The following is a 27,530-nucleotide window of genomic DNA, read 5'->3' on the forward strand; positions in this document are numbered from 1 at the left end:
AAAGGATATGCAACAAAATACTAAACATGACTACTTTCATTTACATGACATTGCTGTGTCCCAAACATTATGGTGCCCTGAAATGGAGGGACTATGTATAAACACTGCTGTAATTTCTACTTGGTGAAACCAAAATGTATAAAAATGGTCTTTATTAAAATCTGATAATGTGCACTTTAAGCACATGTGATTTTTTTCTATTACAAATCTCAAATTGTGGAATACAGAGGCAAATAAATCAACGATGGGTCTTTGTCCCTAAAATCATGGAGGGCCCTGTATGTACAATGTCCAGCAGCAGTTGAAATTGCCCCTTCCATCTCCATTTGTTTTGAATATAAGTATGTCCACACCATTTAGTGTTTTAGTGATTTTATTTTTAAGCCAATGTAACTAACATTTTGACACTCAGACTCTGTCCTAGTATTATAAAGAAGTCTATATGGATTTTAATGCTGTACTTGAAAACAAGACTTTAGTTGTGATTGGATTGCACTGTTCATGCTGTTTTTTAGCAGTCTTGTGAAAGCCTTTATGCTGATGTTGTTTAATTTTTATTTTGTAGGTCCCTGAAGAGGTATGTTGGATTATGATCCAAGAATATACATTTAATCCGATTTTTACATGCCAGCAGTATTAAGCCAGTTTACAATAACCCATTGAAAATTACACAATTAATCTTCATTAGTTCAAGGAGGGAAACTAAAGGAAGAGCAAGGTTTTTCGATTATTATTATCCTTCTTATTACACCTCAACCACGGGATTGCGAATCAGGTAACTAGTTCCAACCAGTAATACTTGTGCCATCAGCCACAAAATGAAGTACCAGGATGGACCTGATGATAAGTATCTATTTCTGTAAGTGCTGTGTGGATGTAATGATGAATTTTAACATGGGGTATTATGGCCATGAACTTGCAACGTATCCTTTGAAGAGCACTTAGGAAACTAGGGAGTTGGTTTTCTATGTTATTGTGACAAAGCACCATCTACCTCTATGCTTTAGTTCCAAATTTCGGGTTAAATATCCAGAAATTACTGTCTAGAAGTTTGCGTTGGACAGAATTATGCCAATGGAATTGTATAGGGGGATTGCATGGCAGGTGAGGTCACGGCCCCTGACCCGTACTGTTGCCACGCAACGCAACGCCTACTGGAGGGCACAGCGTGTACTGCAGGCAAGCACTCACTAAGGCTTTCAGTGCAGAGGGCCTGGTTGGTCTTCTCCCATCAGCGCGTCTCTGGCTCCCTCCCGGCGCTCCGAGTGTCCCGATACCTCTCCCCGTTCCTGTGCTCCTCGCTCCTCCAGGCTTGGCGCCCCGCTCCGCGCCTTGCTTCCTGCGGTTCTTCGGACCCTCGTCACTCCTGCTGGCCCTCCAGCCCTTCTCCCCGCTCGCCCTCTCCGTCAGCTGAGGTCTGCTTCCACTTGGCCGGCGCTCAACACCTCGACGCTGGGGCCGCTTAGCAGAGCCATGGCCTGGTCCTCAGCCTCGGCTCCCAGCGACCGGCCCAGCTCTCGCTGCTGCTCGGCCTCCGCTGCCGATTGGCCTCTCCCCGGCTCCTCCTCCTCCTCTTCGGGCTCGACACTCCACTCCTCGTCTTCCACCGCCTCCTCCTCCAAGGCCGTCGAGCCTTACAGTCAGAGACCCAGATTCCATCTCAAATATGGGTGCTGTCTGTACTTAGTTTATACATTTTCCCTGTGATCGCATGGGTTTTCTTCAGGTACTCCAGTTTCCTCCCACACTCCTAAAGAAGCGCAGGTTCATAGTTTAAATAGTTTCTGTAAATTGTCCCTGGTGTGTAGGATAGAACTGGCGTATGGGTGACATTGGTCGGTGTGGACTCTGTGGGCCGAAGGGCCTGTTTCCACGCTGTATCTCTAAACTAAATGAATGTCAGTGGTATCATTGTGAATGTATTAATTGATTACTTGCCTATATCTTGGATGTTTAATGCTTTATATGATGTGTTGAAATAGCATTTTGAAAATATAAGATTGGGCAGCACAATGGAGCAGCTGGTAGAGCTGCGACTTCACACCACAGAACTGGTTTGATCCGGACCTCTGGTGTTGTCTGTGTGGAGTTTGCACACTCTTCCCGTGACCGCATGAGTTTCCCCTCACATCCCAAAGATGTATCGGTTTTTAGGTTAATTGGCCACTGTAAAATTTGCCCTTGTGCGAGGAGAGGCGATGAGAAAGAAGGGTGACGTAGAACTAATGTGAATGGGTGATCAGTGGTCGGCGTGTACTTGGTGGGCTGAAGGGTTTTGTTTCCATGCTGTATCTCTAAACTAAATCTAATAAACCTTTTTGTTTCTATGAATTAGTACCAAGACAGCAGGAATATTCAATTGAAGAGAGACTTTTTCTCAAGACATGCATCCAAAGCAAAATCAGAAACCTTCGTCAATCTGCGCGAGGTCATGAGCAGGCTTACACTTCCAGCTGGACAATATTTTATTGTACCATCCACTTTTGAGCCAAATAAAAATGGGGATTTTGCAATCCGCATATTTACAGAGAAGCCAGCTCATGTAGAGTAAGTAATAAAAGTACAAGAAAGGAATTGGAAATTAGCAGATGTTGTAATGGGTAATAATCAATGATAGTCATTTTTATTTAAAAGAAGTTTGGGAAGTGATGCTATGATTTTGTTTTTCATCATGGTAGCCTATTTATCACACAACAACTTTTTAATCCAGTTTGGACTCGTGGATGGTAATGTCACAGTCATAAAATACAAAAACAGGCTCTTCAGCCCAACTTACCCATGCCGACCAAGATGGCCCGTATCTCTCTTTCCTATATCTTTCCTACCCATGTACCCGTCCAAGTGTCTTTTAAATGTTGTTTCTCATACCTGCTTCAACTACCTCCTTTGGTAGCTCGTTCCATATACCCACCACCCTCTGAGTGGAAAGGTTGCCCCTCAGGTTCCTATTAAATCTTTCCCCTCTCACCTTAAACCTATGTTTTAGTAATTGGCACAATTAAAAATATTCAAGAATGCAAACAGGTCTTTTTTTTAAATGCCACGGATAGAATTGAATTTCATAGAAGAAATCCATTTGGTCAAATTTCCACCCATTGCTATTCCAATGCAGTTGCAATTGATAACATAGGAACTTTAAGGTGAGGAATATTCCTATTCTTTGCTGAATTAATCACTCGACAGGATAGGCTTTATAGTTGAACTCTGAAGCCATAAGGTAATCAAAGATTGGAATAGGCTTCTTTTCCGATTAATATCTCATATCCGATCAAGACTGGACATGCCTGAATTGCTATACAGGCAGTTTCTGAGAAATAAGTGTTTTTGAGCAAGATACTGGAGAATTGTTAGTGGTTATGGAGGTAGATCCCAGCATTTGTGATTGCAAAACGTCAAAGTTGGAGAGGGTAAAAAAGTAAATAAATGCAAAAATTAATTGAATGTTGTATTATGTATTACTGATGCACTTCCGGACATGTAGTTGAAATATGTTTCATGGAACGTATCTGTTTGCCTGAATGTGCATCGCACATTGTTTTTCCATTACAGAACGATAGATGTTGTAGTTGATGCAAAACTGGAAGATGAGGAGGTATGTGAATAATTTTCCATCTGCTCACTTTGCAAGGCTTGTCGTTGTCATAATCCCCAGATCCCATCTTTCAGCAGAAAGCACTGGAATGATCATGAGGACTTTGTGTCTGTCTCTCCCTCCAGCCATCTAGTCCTTAAGGAGATTTAATCTCTTTAAATGGTGTTTAAATGTTGGCGCAGTTTGCAGTTCTAAATTTGGAGATTTCGATGTTCGTACTGTTAGGTTGTATGCTACCCAAGCAAAATGAGGTGCTGTTCTTCCAGTTTGTGTGTGGCCTCGCTCTGGTAATGGAGAAGGCCCAGGACAGTAAGGTCAGCGTGGGAATGGGAAGGGGAGTTAAAATGGTTACCAACCAGGAGATCCAGTAGACCTTTGCAGACCAATGGCAAGTGTTCGGCTAAACAGTCGCCGAGTCAACGCTTGATCTCGCCGATGTACAGGAGTCCACATTGAGAACATCAGATGCAGTGGATGAGGTTAGAGGAGGTGCACGTGAACCTCTGTCTCGCCTGGAAGGGCTGCTGGGGTCCCTTGATGGAGGAGGCATAGAGACAGGTATTACATCTCCTGCAGTTGCAGGGAAAAGTACTTGTGGAGGGGGTGGTTTGAGTGGGAAGGGATAAGTGAACCGAGGAGTTGCAGAGGGAGCGATCTCTGCGGAGTGTAGAAAGGGGTGGGGATGGGAAGATGTGACTGGTGGTGAGGATCATGTTGGAGGTGATGGAAATGTCCGAGGATGATGTTTTAATTGTTTTGTATGTTAAAATAAGTTCAATTTAGTTAAATATATTTCTGAGGTGCTCAAACATTTCGATGTTCTTGATAATTCTGGCTAAGTGAGGTGTGGCCATCTGAAATATTTTGTGGGCAGAGCTTGTTTGGACAACATGGGCTATCCATGTGATGCCTTCTATGGTGCAGTGTGACCTCTTGTAACGCAGGTATTTGCCACATAATATCCTCTCGGCAGGAAGATGTACCAATGGCAGGTTATTATTTCCACCCTCCCGTTCCTTGAAGTCTAGCCAAAAGGCACCAATAAATGTAACCAATGTTTCTCTGCTTTCACCCCCTTCTAAGGTTACATTGCAGATGGTTCCAGGGTAGTAGACATATCGCTGCAGAGGAAAAGCATTTTGTGCATGAAACACTGTAAATAATGCTATTTTAATGTTGAGAGCTATTAGATTGTAAAATATATTCCCTGACATGCAATACTGTGGTGCATATCTGTTAATCTCTCTCGATAGTTGGGTTTATAAGTGCATTTAATTATTTTATTTTCTGAAAATTCCTAAAGGTCGACGAGGATGACATTAGTGCCAGCTTTGAGAATTTGTTTGAGTATATAGCAGGGGAGGTAAGAAATTTGCATTACTACTAAAGTTGACTTTTGTGACTAATCTTGCATGAAAATATGATCTGAATTAGGCGAGACAAATGTGTTTGCAAAAACAGAAAGGTTTTTTGTGTTTTAGTCAGGCGTCCTTTATTACAAATATGGTAAAGATACCGAACAGTTGCAGGTGATGCAACTTATTATTGTTGATCTAAAAGACGAACAGGTTTGCAGGTAAATTGGCTTTGGTAAAATTATAAATTATCCGAGGTGTGTAGAATAGTGCTAGTGTATGGGTTGATCTCTGTTCGGTGCGCTCTTTAGGAAGAAGTGCTTGTTTTCGTGCTGTAGCTCTAAAGTGTAAAAGTCTAAAGTAAAGATCAAGATGGGATGTAATGACAAACGAGGATTATAATCAAACTTTTAAATTATCATGATTTAACAAAAAATGAACTCTTTTCAATAGCTTAAACAAGACCAACCGAGAGATATGAAAAATAGTAAAATACATTCAGTTAGTAAAGTGGTTTAGGGTGGCAGTGTGATGCAGCGGCAGAGATCCAGATTCAATCTAAGGCTGCTGTGTATACCATGTTCACACATTCTCCATGACTGCCTGGGTTTTATCCATGTGCTCCAGTTTCATCCCACGTCTCAAAGATGTGCAGGTTTGTAGGTTAATTGGCTTCTGTAAATTGTCCCTAACGTGTAGGATAGAACTAAAGATTTTACAGATTCAAATTGGAAACATTTGTATGAATATACTCTGATACTTTGTTGAAACCCCAGGTATGAAATTAAGAAGATTTTTATTCCAGCTACTTGGGGCAAAAGGTTGATCTTGATGTTGAGATAGCGGCACATTTTCTAGCAAACTGACCCTTGAATTATCTTTAAATTGGACTTTATCTTGCACTAAACGTTATTCCCTTTATCCTGCATCTGTACTTGATTGAAATCATGTATAGTCTTTCCGCTGGCAAGATAGCACACAACATGAAGCTTTTTACTGTATCTCGGTACACGTAACAAACTAAACATGGATTCTCTTTGTTTCTTGAAATTCAGGATGCAGAGATTTCTTGCTTTGAGCTGCAAAGAATACTGAACAGAATTGTAGCTAACCGTAAGTAAAGGAATGCATCTATTATTTTGGCACCTGCCACCCTCTGACAATACTGGTGTGCTCAAATTTGAAATTGTTAATTGCATGCCAGGATCCTTGCACCCAAACTTCGCATGGTGACATCAAAAACAAACCTTGCTGTACTCGTAAGTTTCGATTCAACCCATGGTCAGTATTACATTTACCGATCTCAGATGGATTGGAAGTAGAAGAGCCAGCTTTGCCATGGAGGTTCCATGTTGGGGAGTGGGGCCTCAAAAGACCAGGTTTCCTGTACGGTCCTTGTATACATCAGAACCATTTTAACATTGGAAAGACAAATTGGGGTTTCTTCTCATCAGTGAAGCCAGTAAATTTTTCCTTTTCAGCCAAACAGGAAAAAAAAACTAGTTTCCCACAGCCTGGGAATACTAGACTCTTTTCCCCCCAAATTTGTCCTTTTAGATTTATGGATGAGTGCAATTCAGCAAGCGTTAAGAGGACCCAGGATACAGACGACTAAATCAATTTCATAATGGTGATCAAAGATACAAACACGCAAGGATTTCAGTTTTGTCCACTGGATGAAGGCATTGCCTTGGAGGAAATTAGTGTTTGGGAATGCAAGGTGCCTGTGGCTTTAACAAAAAGCTATATTACCCCATGACTTGATCCGGCATTTTACTGAAAAGATGCGTGTTTGCAAGTTACTTGGATGGAAAAAAGGGTTGGATCTGTTTTGTATAAATATTGTTACTTTAAATATATATTCTCTAAGCCTCTTTCTGGAATGTTTTCTTTCAGGTGAAGACATTAAAACTGATGGTTTTAGTTTGGAGACCTGTCGAAATGTAATCAGTCTAATGGATGTATCCTTTTAATGTCCACACAAGGAACTGCAGGGTGCTAATTTACACCAAAAAAATCCTTCTAATTTTAATGACTGATTAGATGAGATACATCTGCTGCCACGGGTAAAACCTTGTCAATGAAAACTTTACATGGAGTTTTCAAACTGAACTTTTAATATCCTGCTCAGCAGGTGTTGCATCTAATTGTAGTCATGCACTGATGAATGGAAGAACCAGTTAGCTTGTTTTGTTTTCTGGGGAAGTTCATTTTCTTTACTTGCTGCCTATTTCGGACATAACCAGGTAGACAATGAAGTGATTGCAAGAGGAATTATGCTACGTACTAATGAACCAGCATATTCGGGCTTCCCTCATTTCCAAATACCAAACAGATGAACCAAAATTGGATTGTCAGTGCTGCTGCCTCACAGCGCCAGAGATTCAATCCTAACCTTGGATGCTGTATCTGTGCCGAGTTTGCACAATCTGCCTGTGACTGCATGGGTTTCTTCTGGGAGCTCCAGTTTCCACCCACATCCCCCAAAACATCTGGGTTTGTACGTTAATTGGCTGCTGTAAAATGGCCCTAGTGCATAGGGAGTGGATGTGAAAGTGGGATAACAGAACTAGTGTGAATGGGTAATCGGTGGTCAGCTTGGACTTGGTGGGCCAAAGGTCCTGTTTCTATGGTATATCTTTCAATCATAAAGAATATGGTCTTGATCCAGATAAGGGTCTAAATAGATTAGCATTCGCCCAGAATTAACATTGGTTCTGAAGGTTGGTATTAAATGTTGGCGTGCCGGGATAGAAAAAAAACAAAGTGGTTTTCTGAATGAAAATGATAAAACAGAAGGATGGATCTGGGAAGATTGGATTAGTGGAATTTAAGATATTTTGGAACAAGTTGCAGAAGATGCTGGTAAGTATTATTTTTACAAACTGGTTTCCTGATCAAGATTGACCTCTGATTTTTATTCCTGATAGTTGGTTTGAAGACACTTCCCCCTTCAACAACAAGCTCCACAATGATAGAGGTTGGGGTTAGTTTTAATAGGCATTAAAATGGATAGTCATTGATTAATTAGCTCCATGTCGCTACAGTATAAGTGACTGATTACAGTTACCTCTTCGTAATTAAGTAACTAAGTTAGGCAAGTTCAATTGTAAATGAAGGGAAGATGCAAGGCAAATGAAATGTATGGGAGAAGATACGATACTCCCCCCTTTGCCACTATCTGCTTAAATATATTTTTTGTTCCATTTAGACAATCTTCAAGAAGATGGATATTGATGAATCTGGTACCATGAGTTCACATGAAATACAAATGGCATTGGAAGAAGCAGGTAACTTTAGAATATTCCTACAGCTCAGGCAAACAGACCTTTAAGATTCATTTGCAACATTATTTATTTATCTAGCAAGTAACATGCTCAGTATTTGTTTAGCTGCCATTATCAAGGTTTTAGAAACAGTATTTTCTGTACAGGATATGCTCGCATAAATAAATACTTGCCATTTGACTCAACTACCCTAAGTTGGTGTTCATGCTTCACTTAGTATGCTAAATAAAGGTAAGATGTCTGCAAGTTATTTGGGACTAGACTTTTCATACAAAAAATGTAGATTATGCCTCTCATTTTTCCCTAGACTATCAAAATGTACAAATGTAATCCAACCAATAAATCTCCTTTAAGCTTTTGCTAACTAGTCTTAGCCAACATTCCTTTCCAACTCAAATTTTAAAAGTATTATTGCAAATGGGAGGGTAGAGTGAATCCTCAATGTTTTGGTTTAATAATTTAGCCCAAAACTGAAGTGCCACATGGCAGGTGTGACAGGACATTTTTTTTTTAACAAAAGGCAGTATAAGTATCAATTGCAACAATGTAATTTGGTTGCTACCTTTTCTTCGAGTCATAGAATGTAGAAATATGCCATTCGGCCCAATTTGCCCACACCAATCAACATGTCCCATCTGCCTGTATCTGGCTCATATTCCTCTAAACCTGTCTAAATGTTGCGATAGTAGCTGCCTCAGCTACCTCCTCCGGCTGCTCGTTCCACACACCCAACACCCTTTGTGTGAAAAAATTACCCCTCAGGTTCCTGCTAAATCTTTCCTCCTTCAATTTAAACCTATGTCCTCAGGATCTCGATTCCCCAACTCTGGGCAAGAGACTGTGTTTATCCGATCTATTCTTCTCATGATTTTGTACACCTCTATAAGATTACCCTTGTCCTCCTGTGTTCCAATGAAGAGTCTGAGCCTTCTCAACCTCTCCCTTAAGCTTAAGTCCTCAAGTCCAGGGCAACATCCTTGTCAATCTTCTCTGCACTCTTTCCAGCTAGACAAAATCTTTCCTATAACACGGTGCCCAGAATTGAACACAAGACTCCAAATGCGGCCTCACCAAAGTCTTGTATATCTGCAACATGACCCCCTACCATTGTTTGACCATTCCTCAGCCCAATCGATCAAGATCCTTCTGCAATTTTTGACAACCATCTCACTATCTACAATACCACGCACTTTGGGCAACAAAAATCTTTCAGTTCACTATTCCGGAGACTAGGGCACCTTTGACATATAACAAAACACAGCATCATTGCCGCAAATTTCTGCACTATTAACTTTCATTCTTTTTATGATTATCAGGTGCATATTGATTATGTTGACAAAACAATATGCCCAACAATTTTAATGTAAGAAGGCCGCATGTTGAATGAGTTGTCAATATAATTGTGTTTTCCTCCCCAGGTTTCACTATGAACAACTCATTGATTCAAAACCTTGTTGCCCGTTATGCAAACTCTGACCTTCTCATCGACTTTGATAACTTTGTTGGCTGTTTGATCCGATTGGAAACCATGTTCAGTAAGTTATTTTTTTGAAATGACTTTTACATTAACAGCCCATTTTCCAATCAATACAATGAAACCCAAATTCATTGAACCATGAGCTACTGACAAAGTGCAGCAGAGCGAAATGTCGAACTGCTCCTGGAGATTAATCCAATTAATTTCAGTGAATTGATGTAAACAATTCAGATTCTAAAAGCGCATAATCTTTGCCTGCTTGCCCGAACAATCAAAAGGAAAATCAGAGCAGCAATGTTACACCTCAATGAAAGAGGGACCACCGTGGGCTAAGAAGCAAGGAGTGATCTCTTCACCACACATGACCATATTCATTTGTCCCCCTCAGTAAGGCCTAATGAGACATTGTACAATTTTTTTAAATGCCCAAGAACCTCCTAAAAATGTTCCAAATTGGCCAAATATGGCATTTTTCTTTGGCTGTGCCACTTCATGTACTCCCAAACCTGAACTTCAAGGGTAATACTCTTAGAGCAGAGATTCTACTGCAGATCTCGCCCTAGGACAGGGATTTGGCCGTCTTGGATCCTTGCAATTTTCTGATCAGTTCTAAACAATTGAAAAATCCAAAGAAAATATTAAACATGTTGATGGAAAGTGGAATGGGCTGCCAAGTCACACTATTTTATTCACATTGCAAATTGTGGGGCACCGATTGTGACTCAGTGCAATAGACACTGACCTTTGAAATCAAGTGGTGTTTCTTTACTATTCCACACAAGTGATTTTCCTAAATTAAAATTATCAGCTTTAATTTGGCTACAGATTTGGGTGAAAGCTTTCATTTCCGATTAATTTCCCAAAGGACATTTTACCCTGCATTACCAGTGCATCTAATTACATACGTCAGAGAGAATATGACTCCAACTAGGTTAAAATATTTGGATGTTTAGAGAAAACAATATTTAAGTTCTCCAATCTATCAAGCAAAAAGAGATAAATGGCTATGTTTAAAGTTTTCTGTTCCTGCTTTTTCAGGAATATTTAAACTACTAAACCTGGACGATGAGGGATCGGCAGAGTTGAATATATATGAGGTAGGTATCTGATACCACATATTATATGAATACGATGTCTCAATGATTATCCTATACTTTTAAATATGTACTATGTTTTCTGACTTGCAGTCAGTATCAATCATTTGAATAGCCCATATACTGTAATTTCGGGAGTTATGGGTGGATGGGAGAGAGTTGGCTGCCTCCTTGCATTGAAAATTCTGGAGCTATTTATTTTCAATACCTTAAATACTGTAGTTATCCGTTTCTCCCACTATTCAGATTCTGCCCATATTTTCACCAGAATACTGCAACAGAATCAAAGCTAACAAGACCAGCGTTTGAGTGTTGGTTAACTCAAGATTCTGAACTCTCCAATGGTCTGTGAACCCCAAAACTGGAGAGTGTAATGGAGAAAAGGTTTCCTTTTAAAATATTTTAGTATCCTTCATCACAAAGTTATGACATTGTGACGCTGTAGAGCTGCAATTATAGAGCTGAAATGTTCCAAATTCCCATTCCACCTGCATAGCCAATCTCTGAACTTAAATCCCCATTCACAGAGGCTTCCTGTGGCATTGAGCGCAAGCTAGAGCCATTGCTTCCTGTCCTTAATGTTCGATGCCAATGAGTGTTACACTGCCAGCACTTTCAACATGGGTTTAATCTAAATTTTTCTGATTTGTCTGGAAGAGAAAAAACACAAAAGATGCGTTGCATTAAGTTATCTGAAAAACATTATGTTCAGTTGCCAATCCATTTTATACCCTTATCTGCGTGGGGGAATATTTTGCTTCTGACCTAAAGCAAAATGAAATTAGAATAACACCGCTAGAAATTCTACAACAAAATGCAGAAAGTCTCTATCTGATAGAAAATTTGCTTTCACCCGACTGTAGTTTGCCAACCTGCATTTTTTGGTTCTTTTCCTTTTTAAAAAAGAATTCCCTTGATGTAGCTCCCCTTAAATTATCATTATCCCATTAAGTCTAGAACTGTGTTTTTCCTTTCCAAAAATCAACTCTCTAAATTTGAAATGAAAACAATGCTGTACCACTTCAGAAAGAGAAATAAGAGTTAATATCTGGTGAAGCATGTTTGGCCTGAAACATTAATTCTGTCTCTTTCTGACCTATTTTTTCAAGAATCTGTAGCAATAGATTCAAAAACTGTCTGGCTAATACACTCAAAGTTGATAAAAAGCCTGTTTTTAATCTGACTAAAACCTTCCCATTTTGATATTCACAATGGTTGATTGTTACTTCAAAATAAAGGTTGACATTTTAATGTGGATTTAGTATTTTTAGGTGAGGCAAAAGCAGTGTTTGTGCACAATTATGAACTCCTCTGCAAAGTTTATTGTATATTTTCACTTTTGTTAGCTCAAGCAAGCTATTGACAAATGAATTGCAAGAGTTCACTTACACTGGATTGTCTAATTCTCTTTCAACAGTGGCTGTTTCTGGTGCTGAACTAAAATGTTGCTCTGCTGCAAGCCAAGCTTTGACCAATCAACAGATACTGCAAAGAACATCTCTAAACTATGGAAGGAACATGAACCCTAATATTCAATTTAAAGGGGACCATGAATGGGTATAGAGTGAGGGGAATAGGGTTTTGTTTTTAATGCTTTGCTGTACAATCTTTTATACAGAAATTTGGGTGATATTTGATCAGAACAATGTATCAATCAGTATCATATTGTGCACCGATATTCCCAAAAGACATCTTAAATCATAATTACCATGTTATACAATTTATACGGCCCACATTGTAGGACAAATTGATTCATCTATCCCATTTATTATCTTCAATGTTAAAAGGTACAAAATTTAACAAACTTGTTATTTTACCTCAGTCTACAAATGTGGGCACAAGTAGATCACAAACATTATACCAGGAGAATCATGATTTAGAATCTTAGTTTATTATGCAATTATTGTTTTCTAACTGAATTGGCCTTTAAATGAAGAAAAGAAAACTTGCTTTTGCTCTACAGCCAAATCCATAAACATTTTTGCCCGATCGGCTACTGAAACGGTAAAACTAATTTAATTATCATTAAATAGCTGGTTTTTATTGTATGTTTGCTGGATGCTTTTGGTACAGGTGTTTAATATAAATAAAAAAATATGCTTCATTCAAAACTGCTTTTACTTGCACAACTGTATCTAAAATTAAATTCAGAACACGGGTGACTGATTCCTTTGTCTCTGTTACTGACTTTTGCCTTTAGAAACAAAATGCCAAATACTCTCCATTTCAGTGGGTATTCAACATAATAGGCTAATCTTTGTAAAACAAAATCCAGTCTCTCCATGCTCTTCCAGGTAATATTTTTTCAGAATATGAACAATAACTATCCGAGAGGAATAGGACTGAAATCCAGCTCACATTATATAAATAGTAGCACCAGGAAGTTCATCAATTAAAATTTTAAGCAAAATACAACCGCTAGAAACTATATCCTGATGTTTCTACTTGAAAAGCGGCACCAAGAAAACCCGAAGCAGAGCTTTTCTCTCAAATTAGGAATGCATCCACAATTGTCACAGAAGTTATCAGAATTCTTTTCTAAAGCACCAGAATGTTCTAAAAATGGAATTCAATTTAATAGGTGCAAGCTAACCACCTTCATATTATACTGAATTGCCTCAAACTCTTGCACTGAAAGCAAGTATCCTTGAACCTACCACGAGTTGTACTGCAAGAGACCCAACAGTATTTAATTCTGGATGTACCACGTATTTATTGCCATTAAGACTTTTCTTTCAGTGTCTTGCTTTTCTGTGATACTCATTAAGCTAAACTTACCTTAGCGCAGCATTTCCCTTCCAAAGGGTTTTCCCAAGTATGTGATGTTGTTGTGATAATCAGCATCTTCTGCTAGACCATTAACATCAGACCTATATATCCCAAACGCAGTAACTTTTTTCCCAAACACATAGTACTTGGTCCTTCATTCAATGTCAGATAATCGGATAGATTAACGGTCTTGTCATAATATTCTATATACTGATAGATATTTGAAAATTAGTAGCATGTAAAAAAGGTGCATAATTTAAAAAATCTTAAAAAAATTGAAAGTGTATTGTCACATTCGGAGTCCTGACGAATGACATTTAAAACTAAAATCATATTTAAAAAATGCCAATGCAGCATCAAAAAATACTATTATACAACAATCACTTTGAAGTTAACGGAACTGAATTTTGACAGTGGAGTGGTAAAGCCACTAATTTGATAGAGCTTCAGGAACATGAGACCGAGGAGAAAATCCCATCATCTCACATCCATGTCCACAGTGTTAAAGTGGCAGATGCTACTGAAAGATTACCACTGTAACTTTTTTATTAAAATTGATGCTGGTACTGGGCTTTTATGCTTTCATTTCTCTGTACACAACAAATGAAATCAAATGATTCAACAAGTAACTGGCACAAGAGCAAATTACAAGAACACATCTCTTGCCGGTTGTTTTTTTTGGGTCATAATACATGCAGATATTTTTGTCAATTAAACAGTCAATGGTCTAACTTGTTTATTTCCGACATGGCAAAAGTACTAAAACAAAAAGCTGTCAACTTATAAGACAAGATAAAATGGAGCAGTTTCTAGCTTTCTTAATGGCATTTTTAAATTTATTCAACAATTGCTTAATCTACCCAAATAAAAAAATTAACACTGCTTTATATAGTTGGGATTTATAGCTTTTAATGTGGGAAAACTGATGTTATCTAATTCAATAAAACGATTGACAATTATGTACATGCCTGAATACTGTCATTACTAATTGTTGAGCCCTAGCTAACTTCAATGAGGTATTTTTCAATACGTACAAATAAATACACATGGTTCCAGTGACATGATCAATACCTTGACCATTGTTTTGTAAAATGTTGTTTGCTAGGAGACTTTCTAATGATGGCAAAATATACGTCTGAATATTACAAGATTTGAGATAACAGATATATAAACAATTTCTACTAATATGTATTGCTCTAAAGTTTAAGAAAATAACTGCAGATGCTGGTACAAACCTTCGATTTGCTCTAAAGTTTTGTTATTAATTTAATGCAAATTCTTCATTTACTCAGTAAGTAATTTTGTTTAAAGTATACAAATGGTTACTCATGTATGTGCTTGCTCTGAGATACCATATTTCTTATTTCACATAAATCAACATTCTTTAATAATATCTTACTGGTAGAAAGGGAAAATCTTGGGGATGTAAATAGGTCACCACTATCTTTGCTGAAATGCGATTTTTATATTGCTCTCATGCAAGGCAAGATTTGTGGCGAGTAATACACAGAATGAAAAGCATCCTCTCTCATATTTTAAGCCATTAAAAATTGCTTCAACAACCACCAATTCTTTGAACAAAGAAAGTGCATTTCTAAATTATTAGAAAATCAACAAGATTATTTTCAACTCTGCCATCTTTTTAATGACAGTAAATTATGGGTTTGCAGGAAAGTTAAAGAATGCCAAGCAGTTGTGCTCATAAATTTTGAAACCACCCAGAAAATTGTACGTGGCGACAATTCTAAAAGGGATCACTACCTCAAGATAAATTAGTTGAAATTTTCAATTCACTAAAAGTCAAAGGTGCTATAGCTTGCTCAATACTCCCAGACAGCACACCTTTTGTTCAATAATACAATTATACCGTTTAAAGCCACTTTAGCCTCCACAACATAGAAATTCAGCCTTTAAAATACCTCTGGTCATAGTCGTACAGACATGTAAAAATATTTTTCTGTACGTTATGATTAAATGTTATGAAAAAGTTAGATAATTGTACAAAACCAATTTTTCTATGCACCAGTATTCTTGGAATACAAACTGGCCTTCCTCTTTAATTGTGAACGATAAGAATCAATAATTAAAATGTTGTAAAAATCCAAGCGTTAAACAAATATATATATTAAATTAAAAAAAAACTTTGAATGCATCTCAAAGAACAGTCCCGAGATACTGGCAGAACATTAGCTTTCGGTACTAGACATTGATTAACAACCTTTCTGAATGTAACATATTTTTTTAAATTCACCAATCAACAACGTGAACATTTCCTTAAAACAAATACATTTTTGAGATGGATTTCTCATCTAAAGTTCACAAAACGCATTCCTGTTCATAGATTTCAATACGGTAACATGAAGTAACATCAAATATAACAAAACATGTTACTTTACATCCAAATTAAAAGAATTCTGATGGTAGTGTGCAAAACAAAACTATTGGTTTTACTTTGCTCTTTGTGGGGTTGGGGAGGGAAGATGGACAGAACAAAACCTAGTCTGTTAACTAAATACTAACAGCTAATCATTATTTGTGGTAAAAGGAGACTGTGCTAAAATGGTGACCAGAATAAGGGTAGTGCAGCATGCAGCTTGTAAGATGTAAAAAAATGCTGTGCATATTTCAAAAGTTTTGCTGCAGAAATCAGCATTTAATGCATGCTTTTCAGGTATTTAAAAAGTAGACCGTAATAATATTAAGTCTAACAACTACATTTGTTAAAATTTGTCTTTGTCATTCTTAAGCTCCTTTGAACACATGAAAAAAAATCACAATGCATGTAATGGAACAGTTTTACAAAATTAGTTCCTAGTGTGAGAGCAATGAAAGGCGGGTATGACTGACTCAGGATGGCTCAGACTGCCAAATGAAGGCAGGGCAGAAAACAATTAAATACAACCAAAATGAGCAGGAGTACCCCCACCTTCTGTAAAGACCATTCGTACCTCCCCGCACTGTTGGTAAATCAGGCAGGTTTACAGATTTACAAACAATGCCAACATGTCTCGAAGACTCAGGAAGACTGTGTTCAGTTCTGAGCATTGCACCTCAAACAGGACATGATAGCATTGGAAGGATTGTCAGAAAGAAACCAGACTTCGGGAAAAAGGCTGGATTACAAGATCCAATTGCTTGGTCTAGATTTGTACTCTCCAATATAGAATGCAATGGGATAACATGCTCAGGATGTTTAAAACAATTGTAGGATTAGACAGTGTAAATAAAAATATTTTTTTCTACTTCACATTGGTTCAGAGGTAATGCCATGCAGCATTTCTTTACAAAAGATCTTGCATATCTTTTAGTCTTTCACCAAAATGATGTTCAGCCCAAATCAATTAAGAGCCTCAAAACTGAGACTGGGAGTTTTTGAGGAGTCTGAAGAAGGGGTCCCGATCCGAAACATCACCTATCCATGTTGTCCAGAATTGCTGTGTGACCTGCTGAGTTATTCCAGCACTGACTTTTTTTGTAAACCAGCATTTGTAGTTCAGTGTTAAAGTACTTATAATTGTTTGATGGTTAATAGATGTACTCAAGTCAGGCAATTAGAATAGAGGGTAGACACAAAATGCTGTAGTAACCCAGCTGAACAGGCAGCATCTCTGGAGAGAATTGGAATAGAGGTGCCGATCAATTATTATTTGAATGATTTAACCGGGTTGAGGAGCTGACAAATATAAACTACAAAACGTTTACATTTTTGATGTACCCTTAAAGAATTTTCTGCAATGAGTTTTCCATGGCATGGTCCCTTGCTGCAGTGGTCACCATACTAGTTTTATTTTAATCTTATTTAGCTGTCCTTTTAAAAAAAGGTGCTTCACCTTTGTCTTGAACTTTTAAAAAGATATAGGTTAAAAACCTAAAATTCATAGTTTTTATTCAGGTATAGCTGTCAATTTAGTAGAAAGATAATTAACATGCTTGAATCTGTAGCTCAATTATTGAGTGTTAGGCAAAAGACAGGTGGTGACACACTAAATAATGAATCACTCTACAGCGGTACAGGAGTGTGGGGCAAAATGTAGTTGTCTGCACAAGATTTAATACGTCTTCCATAAACATTATTAAACAGGTAACATCACAGATCTCTTGAAAATAGGCAAACAGAAGTCCAACACATAATGGCATGGGTGTTTCATAGAGTTTACAGATCTATACAAGGAATTAAACTCCCAGTAATAAAATAGATATTGCTAATGATTTCTTAAACATATCAATACATACAATGTTAATAGTTTTGGACCACACTAAGAAGATACCCAACTATTTTTCAGGGGCAGAAAAGAAGTGAAAAATAATAAAAAACCATGACACTACATTTATCATATTGAAAAAGACTGCACTTAATTTTAATCCTTATATTGGGTTTATTGAGAAATACAAAATATTACTTCTGCAATTATCATTGTTAAATATATAGAAATCAGAACAATACATGAAATTCTTCATTAATAAAGGTGACATATAGTAACAATAATTTCTGTGCTAAAAACAGTTAAAAGGGACAAACTAGAGTCATCCTTAAAGTAATGTTTGATGCTTCATCTCTGATAGACCCTCAGGGAAAGTATCAAATATAAGTTTTTTTTTGGAACTACCCTCAAAATCCTATGCATATTTTGCAATGCTTCATATTCAAGAGTAAAATATCAAGATGAAAATGTTGGAATACTACAAAGACGAAGGCATCGACTTTCTGTAGGCTTGCTTGGATCTATTAAAACTATCAAATATTGCTGTCTAAATATTCTACTTTAAATTTCCTCTACAGATTTCAATTACAAAGAGAAATTATTGTTATTATTAATACCAGCATAAAGCTCAACAACCTCTGGATAACATCCTCCAAATATAACAAATGCAATAACAAATACTTTGATTTTAAAAATAGCAATCAAGAGGAGACAAAATAAGCTTGATTTATTCCCCCCAAACCATCTTTACTGTCTACATACATTTAAAATATTCTAAGCTACTAATATTGTCCATCAAATTACACACTTTTCAACAAAACCCTGTTCACCATTTGTATTAGGTGATCATTAACACTGAACAGAAATAGCTAACTTCATTATAGAAGCATCTTTAGTGTAAATTGAATTTTCCTTCATGTAAGTCTGGAGATCAGCATTTTATTGCAAACATTCTGTTGGATCCGGATTGCTACAACTACCTTAAAAAAACATACAAAGTTTTATAGTAGTTATCTGTAATGTTTTCTGGTATTTACTTTATGTCAGGCTTCGCTGTCTTGGTTTAATTCTTGGATAAAGCTGTAAAATACAAAGCAAATTGAGAGATTAGAATTGCAGGAGACTACACTAACAGACAGCCCTCCCAAACCCACAAAATCTATGACAAGGAAAAAGGTAGCAGGTGCATGAGAATATCAAAATTCCCATTGGATAGAAGATATTTTGGAAGTATGAGGAAATTGGGCAAGTTTGTAATATGTTTAATCCAATTGCATTCATATGTGATGGGGAAAAAAGTCAACATGGTGAAGGTAACTTAAAGGTAATAGAAGAGGGTATAAACAGATTCAGGAAGTGTTTAGATTACAAAGCATAGTTAGCAGGAGTAATGATAAACATTGGAGATTGTAGACCAGGCTTAGGGCAATAAAACAGATCAGGAAATAAGAGAAATAATTTTATTGCAACCAATGGGAGAATGGTTTCCTAAACAACCAGGAACAGAAAGTTAAAGGTTAACTTTAGGAGAGAGAAAACAAAGATGAAAGACAACAAAGCAACATTGATCACTGATGAACTATTTCCAAAAACTAAAGTCTGTATTTAACCATTGTGATGCAGAATATAAAATGACTGTGGCTACTGTTAGTCAGTGAAGCACTTTAGGTTCTCTCACAGAATATATATCGTTGAGGCCTTGAATAAACTGACTTATCATATCATATCATATATATACAGCCGGAAACAGGCCTTTTTGGCCCTCCAAGTCCGTGCCGCCCGGCGATCCCCGCACATTAACACTACCCTACACCCACTAGGGACAATTTTTACATTTTTTACAATTTTTACATTTACCCAGCCAATTAACCTACATACCTGTACGTCTTTGTCTGAGAAACTCGCCACTGCTCTACGAGATTGTTTTTTGCGCGCTGTCTTGAGGTAATTAAAAGAGGTTTGACAGGGCTCCACGTGAAAGCCCACTTTGGGGTACAGATAGGAGTCACAATTTCCTCCAAACTCCACAAGGTACATATCACCCTCATTTAGAAATATATCACAATTCTCACTACCATTGGATATGGACCACTCTACCCAACTTCCTTTGCCATCATTTTTTTTTCAAAGGTATTTGGGACCTGATATCAATTGCCGGTTTTATCAGAGACAGGCACACAAGGTAAAATTTAACAGTTAATTTATAGAAGAAAAGGACACAAAGTGTTGGAATAACTCAGCAGGTTAGGCAGCATCACTGGAGAACATGGATAGGTGACGATTCCGGTTGAGACCATTTGTTGTGAGGCAAATGAAAATTCCAATTTACTTAAACTTTATTTAAGCTTTAAGCAATTAATTTCCGTAATACATATCTTCAAAGCGTCTGGAAATTATCGCTGATTCCGCAGGCCTCGCCCGCCCGAGTCCCGCACATGCGCACACTTCATTCTCCCCTCCTATTTATAAGTTGAGACGGTCAGGAGGTTTAGTATGTCTTGATGACCGTCACAGCACTGGAGCATCAGGAGATAATGGTGTTTCAATAGCTGGTGGTACATATATTGCTTGGTCATCAACTTCACTCAAATTGTTATTTACAGTTTCAATTTTAGAATTATTTATAGACGTTTTCATAGGGGATGATGGGAGTGTTGAAGGAAGTTCTCGATTAATATTATCAAGGAGTGATGGAGCTGATGGACATGGTGCAAGGTCACGAAGTGAGACGGTTGACTGACGTCCATCCTGATACTTGATAATTGCATAAGAAGGGTTGACATCAGACAGTTCAACTTCATCAACAAAGGGCTCATTCTTATTTGATCGGACATATAGACGAAGCAACACAGGCCCAGGGCTAGTCAACCATGATGGCAGAGAAGTACCACTAGAAGAACGCCATTTGAAGTTAAAGGACCGCTCATGTGGAGTAGTATTGGTAGCGGTTGACAGTAGAGATCTGATGGAGTGTAATGCATCTGGTAGAACACATTCCCACTGCCGATCTGGTATGTCATTTGACTTTAAAGCCAGTTTCACTGCTCTCCAAATGATTCTGTTATACCTCTCAACCTGACCATTTCCAATAGGATGATATGGTGTTGTTTTACTTGTTGCAATTCCTCTATTAGAAAGGTAGTCCTTTAAATCTTTTGACATGAATGAGGTGCCCCTATCAGAATGTATGTAACTTGGAAATCCACAGAATGAAAACAGTTGATCTAAACATTTGATAACCGTAGCAGCTGACATATTTGGACAAGGAAAGGCAAATGGAAACCTCGAATATTCATCAACTATGGTAAGTATATAAACATTTTGAGAGGATGGTAAAGGCCCTTTGAAGTCAATACTCAAACGTTCCATAGGTTGAGTAGCTTTGATCAATCTTCCTTCTTCAGCACAGATTCTACATGAAGCACACGTCATCTTCACATCTTCTGTAGAGAAAGGCAAGTTTTTGGAACGAACATAGTGTAACATACGAGTGACTCCAGGATGACACAGCCCATTGTGAAGATCAGTGAGTGCAGAAGAATGAACAGAGGCACAAAATGCTTGAGTTAATGCATCCGGAGCAACATTACCTTTACCAGGGCGGTACTTAATTGAATAACTATATGCAGATAATTCAATCTAATTCAATAATTCATGAATTTTACTGTTTTTAATCTTCGTTTGCTTCCGATTATCTAGCATAAAAGCTACTGAACGCTGATCTGTTATCAAAGTGAAGTGCTGGCGAGCAAGGAAATGACTCCATTTTCTCACTGCTTCAATAATTGCTGTAGCTTCCTTTTTGACGGGTGGGTAATGTAATTCACTACCTTGGAGAGTACAAGACATGAAAGCCACTGGTCGTCCTCCTTGATTTAATGTTGCTGATACTGCTAAATCGGAGGCATCACATTCAACAACAAAGGGGAGATCCTCATTGATGGTGTGTAATGTCGCAGATTCTAATTGTTTCTTTAAAGAAGTAAAGGCACCAATTGCTGTAGAGTCAAGGGGGAAAGATTTTGCTCTAATCAAAGGTTGAATTTTGTCAGAAAAATTTGGTATCCATTTAGCATAATATGCGAACATGCCAAGAACCCTTCGTAGAGAGTTTAATGTAGCTGGAACAGGTATCTCTTGGAGTGGGCGGAGTCTTTCTGGATCAGGCTTGATCATATCATTTCCAACCCAATAACCAAGAATATTAATTGATGACACTGATATTATTGACTTAACCTCATTTAATGTTAGATTTTTAGAATGTACAACTTCTAAAAACCGTTGTACATTTTTGTCATGTTCAGCTTGGTCTTTTCAAGATAAGGGAAAGTATCTTTAAGGTTTTCCTGTTCAACAAGTTTGTCCATCTCTCTCTGAAAAACTGCCACACCATTAGTTACACCAAAAGGAACTCTGCAGTAGTGGTATAATTTTCCATTTGCTTCAAACGCGGTGTATTTCTTTTCTGATTCTTTCAAAGGAATTTGGTAGTAAGCACTTTTTAGGTCAAAAGTAGAGAATACCTTATACTTAGCTAACGTATTGATAATATCTTCTATACGAGGTAATGGATATGCATCAAGCTCTGTGAACTGGTTTATAGTTTGAGAGTAATCAATGCAGAGTCTCTTTCTATGTCTCTCCAAGGGGTCCTTAACCACGACAACTTGTGCCCTCCAAGGCTTGGGCTCTATGATCCCTTCTCGTAAAAGATTAGTTACTTCTGTGGTGATAAAGTTTTTGTCATCCTTACTAAAATGTCTTGATTTTGTAGCAATTGGCTTGCACAGAGGATAAAATAGTGAATAATGAAGGACATTCAACAGATGCAGCAGGAAAAACACACAATACTGGTGGCTTTGACAATACAAGATCAGGCATAGTTCCTTCATACATTATTTGAAGTGATCTGTGCTGTTTCTGAAAATCCTGACCTAGAATTACATCGCTACACAAATTTTCCATAATACCAAGACATACGGATTTATAACTAGTTTTGTTCAGAATAAAGTCTACAATACAAGATCCAATAATTTGAGCATTGAGAGATGTCAGAGCCATCGAGATTTCTCTATTTGAAGGAATTATAGTTAGATTTAGTCGAGACACAACTTGTTCATTTATAAAACTTTCTGAACTGCCAGAATCAAGTAGTACATTAAGTGTATGGCCATTGACGGATACTGTTGTAGCTGCGTGAGACAAGCTCTGAGGAAATGCAGCTGTAATTGCACATAGAGAAGGCATATACATGGCAGCAGTCACACTTTTAGTAGTTGCTTTGGACCTGCATACTCTGGAATAATGTCCCTTCTTGCCACAACTATTACAAGTTGCCTCTCGAGCAGGACATATCTCTCTATTATGAATATTACCCCCGCAAAAGTAACACTTCCTTTTTGGATAAGTATATGCTGCAGCAAGGGCACATTTATCAGTAGAAATTATTTCAGCTTGCTCCATGTTAGTACTTGGGTGAGATTCTTTTGTAGTAGTTGCAGCAGAATACACATTAGATGAGCCATAAGCATCTGAATTTCTCTGAGTCAAGTCTAATGAGTAAGCTTGATTGTAAGCTGACTGTAAATCCAAGGTTTTGTTTTCTAATAGTCTCTGTCGTATTAAAGGCGATGCCAAACCATTGATAAACGAGTCTCAAATAAGTTCCTGTCGATATTGATCAGCTGTAACTGCTTTGAAGGCACAGTCTTTACTAAGTCTTTGAAGTTCTTGTAAAAACTCAAGTGACTCACCAGGTTTTTGTTTACGAGTAGCAAGGAGGTGTCGAGCAAATATTACATTGGGTGTCTTAACGAAGAGTCTGCTTAGTACATCAATAGCAGAATCATAAGTTGTACATTCCTCTATGTAATCATATACATCATAAGAGACAGAGCTTATTAATGTCCTGAATTTGTCTGGTGCATTGTCACCACACTCATCAAAGAAGTTATTTAGTGTACGAAGCCAGTGCTTCCATTCCTTTGCTGCAGTAGGCGAGTTGGGATCCAGATCCAAGCGTTGTGGTTTCAATAGTTTCTCCATCTCGACATCACACTGCTTAACTTCTGAGATTGAGTTGCTTAAATTGTTGTGAGGCAAATGAAAATTCCAATTTACTTAAACTTTATTTAAGCTTTAAGCAACTCATTTCCATAATACATATCTTCAAAGCGTCAAAGCAAAATTATTGCTGATTCCGCAGGCCTCGCCCGCCCGAGAGTCCGGCACATGCGCACACTTCACCCTTCTTGAGACTAAAGAAGGATCTTGACCCGATACATCACCTATCCATGTTCTCCAGAGATGTTGCCTGACCTGCCGAGTTACTCCAGCACTTTGTGCCCTTTTGTGTATTTACCAACATCTGCAGTTCTTTGTTTCTACAATCTCCTGAGGAACCTGCCAGTCGGTTTCCCAGTTACTATTCTGCCTCCATTAATTAATGTTTCATAATGGTGTCAAGTTCGGAAAAGGGGACGTACAACGAGATCTGGGTGTCCTAGTGTATCAGTCACTGAAAGGAAGCATGCAGGTACAGCAGGCAGTGAAGAAAGCCAATGGAATGTTGGCCTTCATAACAAGAGGAGTTGAGTATAGGAGCAAAGAGGTCCTTCTGCAGTTGTAGAGACCGCACCTGGAGTACTGTGTGCAGTTTTGGTCTCCAAATTTGAGGAAGGATATTCTTGCTATTGAGGGCGTGCAGCGTAGGTTTACTAGGTTAATTACCGGAATGGCGGGACTGTCATATGTTGAAAGACTGGAGCGGCTAGGCTTGTATACACTTGAATTTAGAAGGATGAGAGGGGATCTTATCGAAACATATAAGATTATTAAGGGGTTGGACACGTTAGAGGCAGGAAACATGTTCCCAATGTTGGGGGAATCCAGAACCAGGGGCCACAGTTTAAGAATAAGGGGTAGGCCATTTAGAACGGAGATGAGGAAAATCTTTTTCAGTCAAAGAGTTGTAAATCTGTGGAATTCACTGCCTCAGAAGGCAGTGGAGGCCAATTCTCTGAATGCATTCAAGAGAGAGCTAGATAGAGCTCTTAAGGATAGCGGAGTCAGGGGGTATGGGGAGAAGGCAGGAACGGGGTACTGAATGAGAATGATCAGCCATGATCACATTGAATCGAAGGGCCGAATGGCTTACTCCTGCACCTATTGTCTATTGTCTAATACCCAAATACAGAGATTTTATTCTCTCAGAAAATATGTATATGAGCTAATTATTTATCTCACATGATGGGATTTTTTTTTAGTTCACTATTGCAGGAAAACAGTTAAACACACTAATTTAGTAGCAAACAAAATAATTGTTGGAGGATCTCTGCAGGTCAAGCAAATTTATGGAGGGAAGTGGACAGATGTAATTTTAGGTTGAGACCCTTTCTCTGGACTGAGTCCAGAGGATGACTCTCGACCCAAAATGTCAATTGTGCATTTCTCACCACATATTCTGCCTGTCTTGCTGAGGTCCTCCAATGGTCTGGATTTAGTTCCAGATTCCAGCATCAGCAGTCTTTTGTATCTCCACTCTCATTTAATAATTAATTGTTATCCTTGTTAAAAACTTACCCCAAGTAAGTTGCGAGCTACATATCCTTCAGCTTCATTTAGCCGTGCCCACCACCATTCAATTTCGTTCTCATCCTCTCGTCGGATGACTGACATACAATCACCTTCTTTAAAGGATAATTCATCTTCAGCTTGGGATTCATAATCCCATAGTGCATATACTATGCCTCTATTCATTATACCCATCTTCTCTTGCACACCTAAAGGAAGAAAATAACTATTTCAGTAATCTCCCACTTCCAGCAGAAATTGTTCCAATTTTTCTCATGACCTCAAATAATTAATAGATTTATGGCACAAAGGCTACCTTCAAGCACAATAGTTCAAAGAGTATTATGCACACAACCAAAAAACATTTTAAAAATAATCGGATAACCAAAGGTTACTTGAAATCTTCAGTCTGCTTCCCACTCCACTGAGGTTGCCTGACTTCCTGTGCATTTCTGGCATTTGCTAGATTTCAGATTTCTTTTTTAGACTTCCAACATATTCAAAAGACAAAATCAGAACATACTTCTTTGCATGTTAATGGGTTTGGGATTGATGGAAAGCCTGCAGGCATTGGAAATAGAGAACAATCCCAAAGCCACAGAGTGGTGGAAGTGGCAGGAGGTGGAGAATTATTGCTTCTCTGGGTTGTCAGTGAGGCCTCCAGACAAGCATGCAAAAACAATGATGAGGAAATAACTAGGTGTCGAACCCAGGGAACTGGATGCAGCACCAAAGCATTTCAACCATTTGTCATGTTTGTCGAGGTCAGAAATTCCTTCAAATGTCACATCTCCCCAAACTACCTACCTCTGACACTAATCAAAGCACAATAGCCTCACTCATTCACCTAATGACAATCAAACAGAGTTCATGTTTCCAAGTTCACGTGCTCACTGGGTGCTGTACACTGATGCAAATCTCAAACCCACATTTCAACCTTGCATGTCCTATAGTGAAGGGTCTCGACCCGAAACGTCATCCATTCCTTCCCTTCAGAGATGCTGCCTATCCCGCTGAGTTACTCCAGCATTTTGTGTCTAACATAACATAACATATAACATATAACTACAGCATGGAAACAGGCCTGTCCGGCCCTACCAGTCCACGCCGACCATTCTCCCTGACCTAGTCTCATCTACCTGCACTCAGACCATAACCCTCCAATCCCCTCCTATCCATATACCTATCCAATTTTCTCTTAAATAATAAAATCGAGCCAGCCTCCACCACTTCCACCGGAAGCCCATTCCATACAGCCACAACCCTCTGAGTAAAGAAGTTCCCCCTCATGTTACCCCTAAACCTTTGTCCCTCAATTCTGAAGCTATGTCCCCTTGTTGGAATCTTCCCCACTCTCAAAGGGAAAAGCCTACCCACGTCAACTCTGTCCGTCCCTCTCATAATTTTAAAAACCTCTATCAAGTCCCCCCTCAACCTTCTACGCTCCAAAGAATAAAGACCCAACCTGTTCAACCTCTCTCTGTAGCCTAAGTGCTGAAACCCAGGCAACATTCTAGTAAATCTCCTCTGTACCCTCTCCATTTTGTCGACATCCTTCCTATAATTTGGCGACCAGAACTGCACACCATACTCCAGATTCGGCCTCACCAATGCCCTGTACAATTTCAACATTACATCCCAACTTCTATACTCGATGCTCTGATTTATAAAGGCAAGCATACCAAACGCCTTCTTCACCACCCTATCCACATGAGATTCCACCTTCAGGGAACAATGCACAGTTATTCCCAGATCCCTCTGTTCCACTGCATTCCTCAATTCCCTACCATTTACCCTGTACGTCCTATTTTGATTTGTCCTACCAAAATGCAGCACCTCACACTTATCAGCATTAAACTCCATCTGCCATCTTTCAGCCCACCCTTCCAAAAGGCCCAAGTCTCTCTGTAGACTTTGAAAATCTACCTCACTATCAACTACTCCACCTATCTTAGTATCATCTGCATATTTACTAATCCAATTTGCCACACCATCATCCAGATCATTAATGTAAATGACAAACAACAGTGGACCCAACACAGATCCTTGGGGCATTCCACTAGACACTGGCCTCCAACCTGACATACAATTGTCAACCGTTACCCTCTGGTATCTCCCATTCAGCCATTGTTGAATCCATCTTGCAACCTCACTATTAATACCCAACGATTTAACCTTCTTA

At 38.4% G+C, this 27,530-nt stretch overlaps 2 protein-coding genes across 8 annotated transcripts in view; one reads left to right on the forward strand and one right to left on the reverse strand.

Annotated features, from left to right (window-relative positions):
* Window positions 1-14,465, forward strand: part of LOC144596569 (calpain-2 catalytic subunit-like) — a 61,615-nt gene extending 47,150 nt beyond the window's left edge. The window contains exons 11-21 of the mRNA XM_078405029.1: window positions 566-577; window positions 2,336-2,547; window positions 3,550-3,592; window positions 4,896-4,955; window positions 6,003-6,060; window positions 6,844-6,908; window positions 7,744-7,812; window positions 8,159-8,237; window positions 9,653-9,769; window positions 10,750-10,808; window positions 12,223-14,465. Coding sequence (XP_078261155.1) covers window positions 566-577; window positions 2,336-2,547; window positions 3,550-3,592; window positions 4,896-4,955; window positions 6,003-6,060; window positions 6,844-6,908; window positions 7,744-7,812; window positions 8,159-8,237; window positions 9,653-9,769; window positions 10,750-10,808; window positions 12,223-12,246 — 798 coding nt within the window. The 3' untranslated portion in view covers window positions 12,247-14,465. The remainder of the gene's footprint in view (window positions 1-565; window positions 578-2,335; window positions 2,548-3,549; window positions 3,593-4,895; window positions 4,956-6,002; window positions 6,061-6,843; window positions 6,909-7,743; window positions 7,813-8,158; window positions 8,238-9,652; window positions 9,770-10,749; window positions 10,809-12,222) is intronic.
* A 3,126-nt stretch (window positions 14,466-17,591) lies between these two features.
* LOC144596571 (apoptosis-stimulating of p53 protein 2-like) overlaps window positions 17,592-27,530 on the reverse strand; it is a 74,922-nt gene continuing 64,983 nt past the window's right edge. For all 7 annotated transcript variants that reach the window (XM_078405036.1, XM_078405038.1, XM_078405035.1 and 4 more), the window contains 2 exons: window positions 25,358-25,557; window positions 17,592-18,856 (listed from right to left, as the gene is read on the reverse strand). In XM_078405036.1, coding sequence (XP_078261162.1) covers window positions 18,815-18,856; window positions 25,358-25,557 — 242 coding nt within the window. In that variant the 3' untranslated portion in view covers window positions 17,592-18,814. The remainder of the gene's footprint in view (window positions 18,857-25,357; window positions 25,558-27,530) is intronic.

The sequence above is a fragment of the Rhinoraja longicauda genome, chromosome 9 (genome assembly GCF_053455715.1).
Source record: "Rhinoraja longicauda isolate Sanriku21f chromosome 9, sRhiLon1.1, whole genome shotgun sequence".
Taxonomy (NCBI): domain Eukaryota; kingdom Metazoa; phylum Chordata; class Chondrichthyes; order Rajiformes; family Arhynchobatidae; genus Rhinoraja; species Rhinoraja longicauda.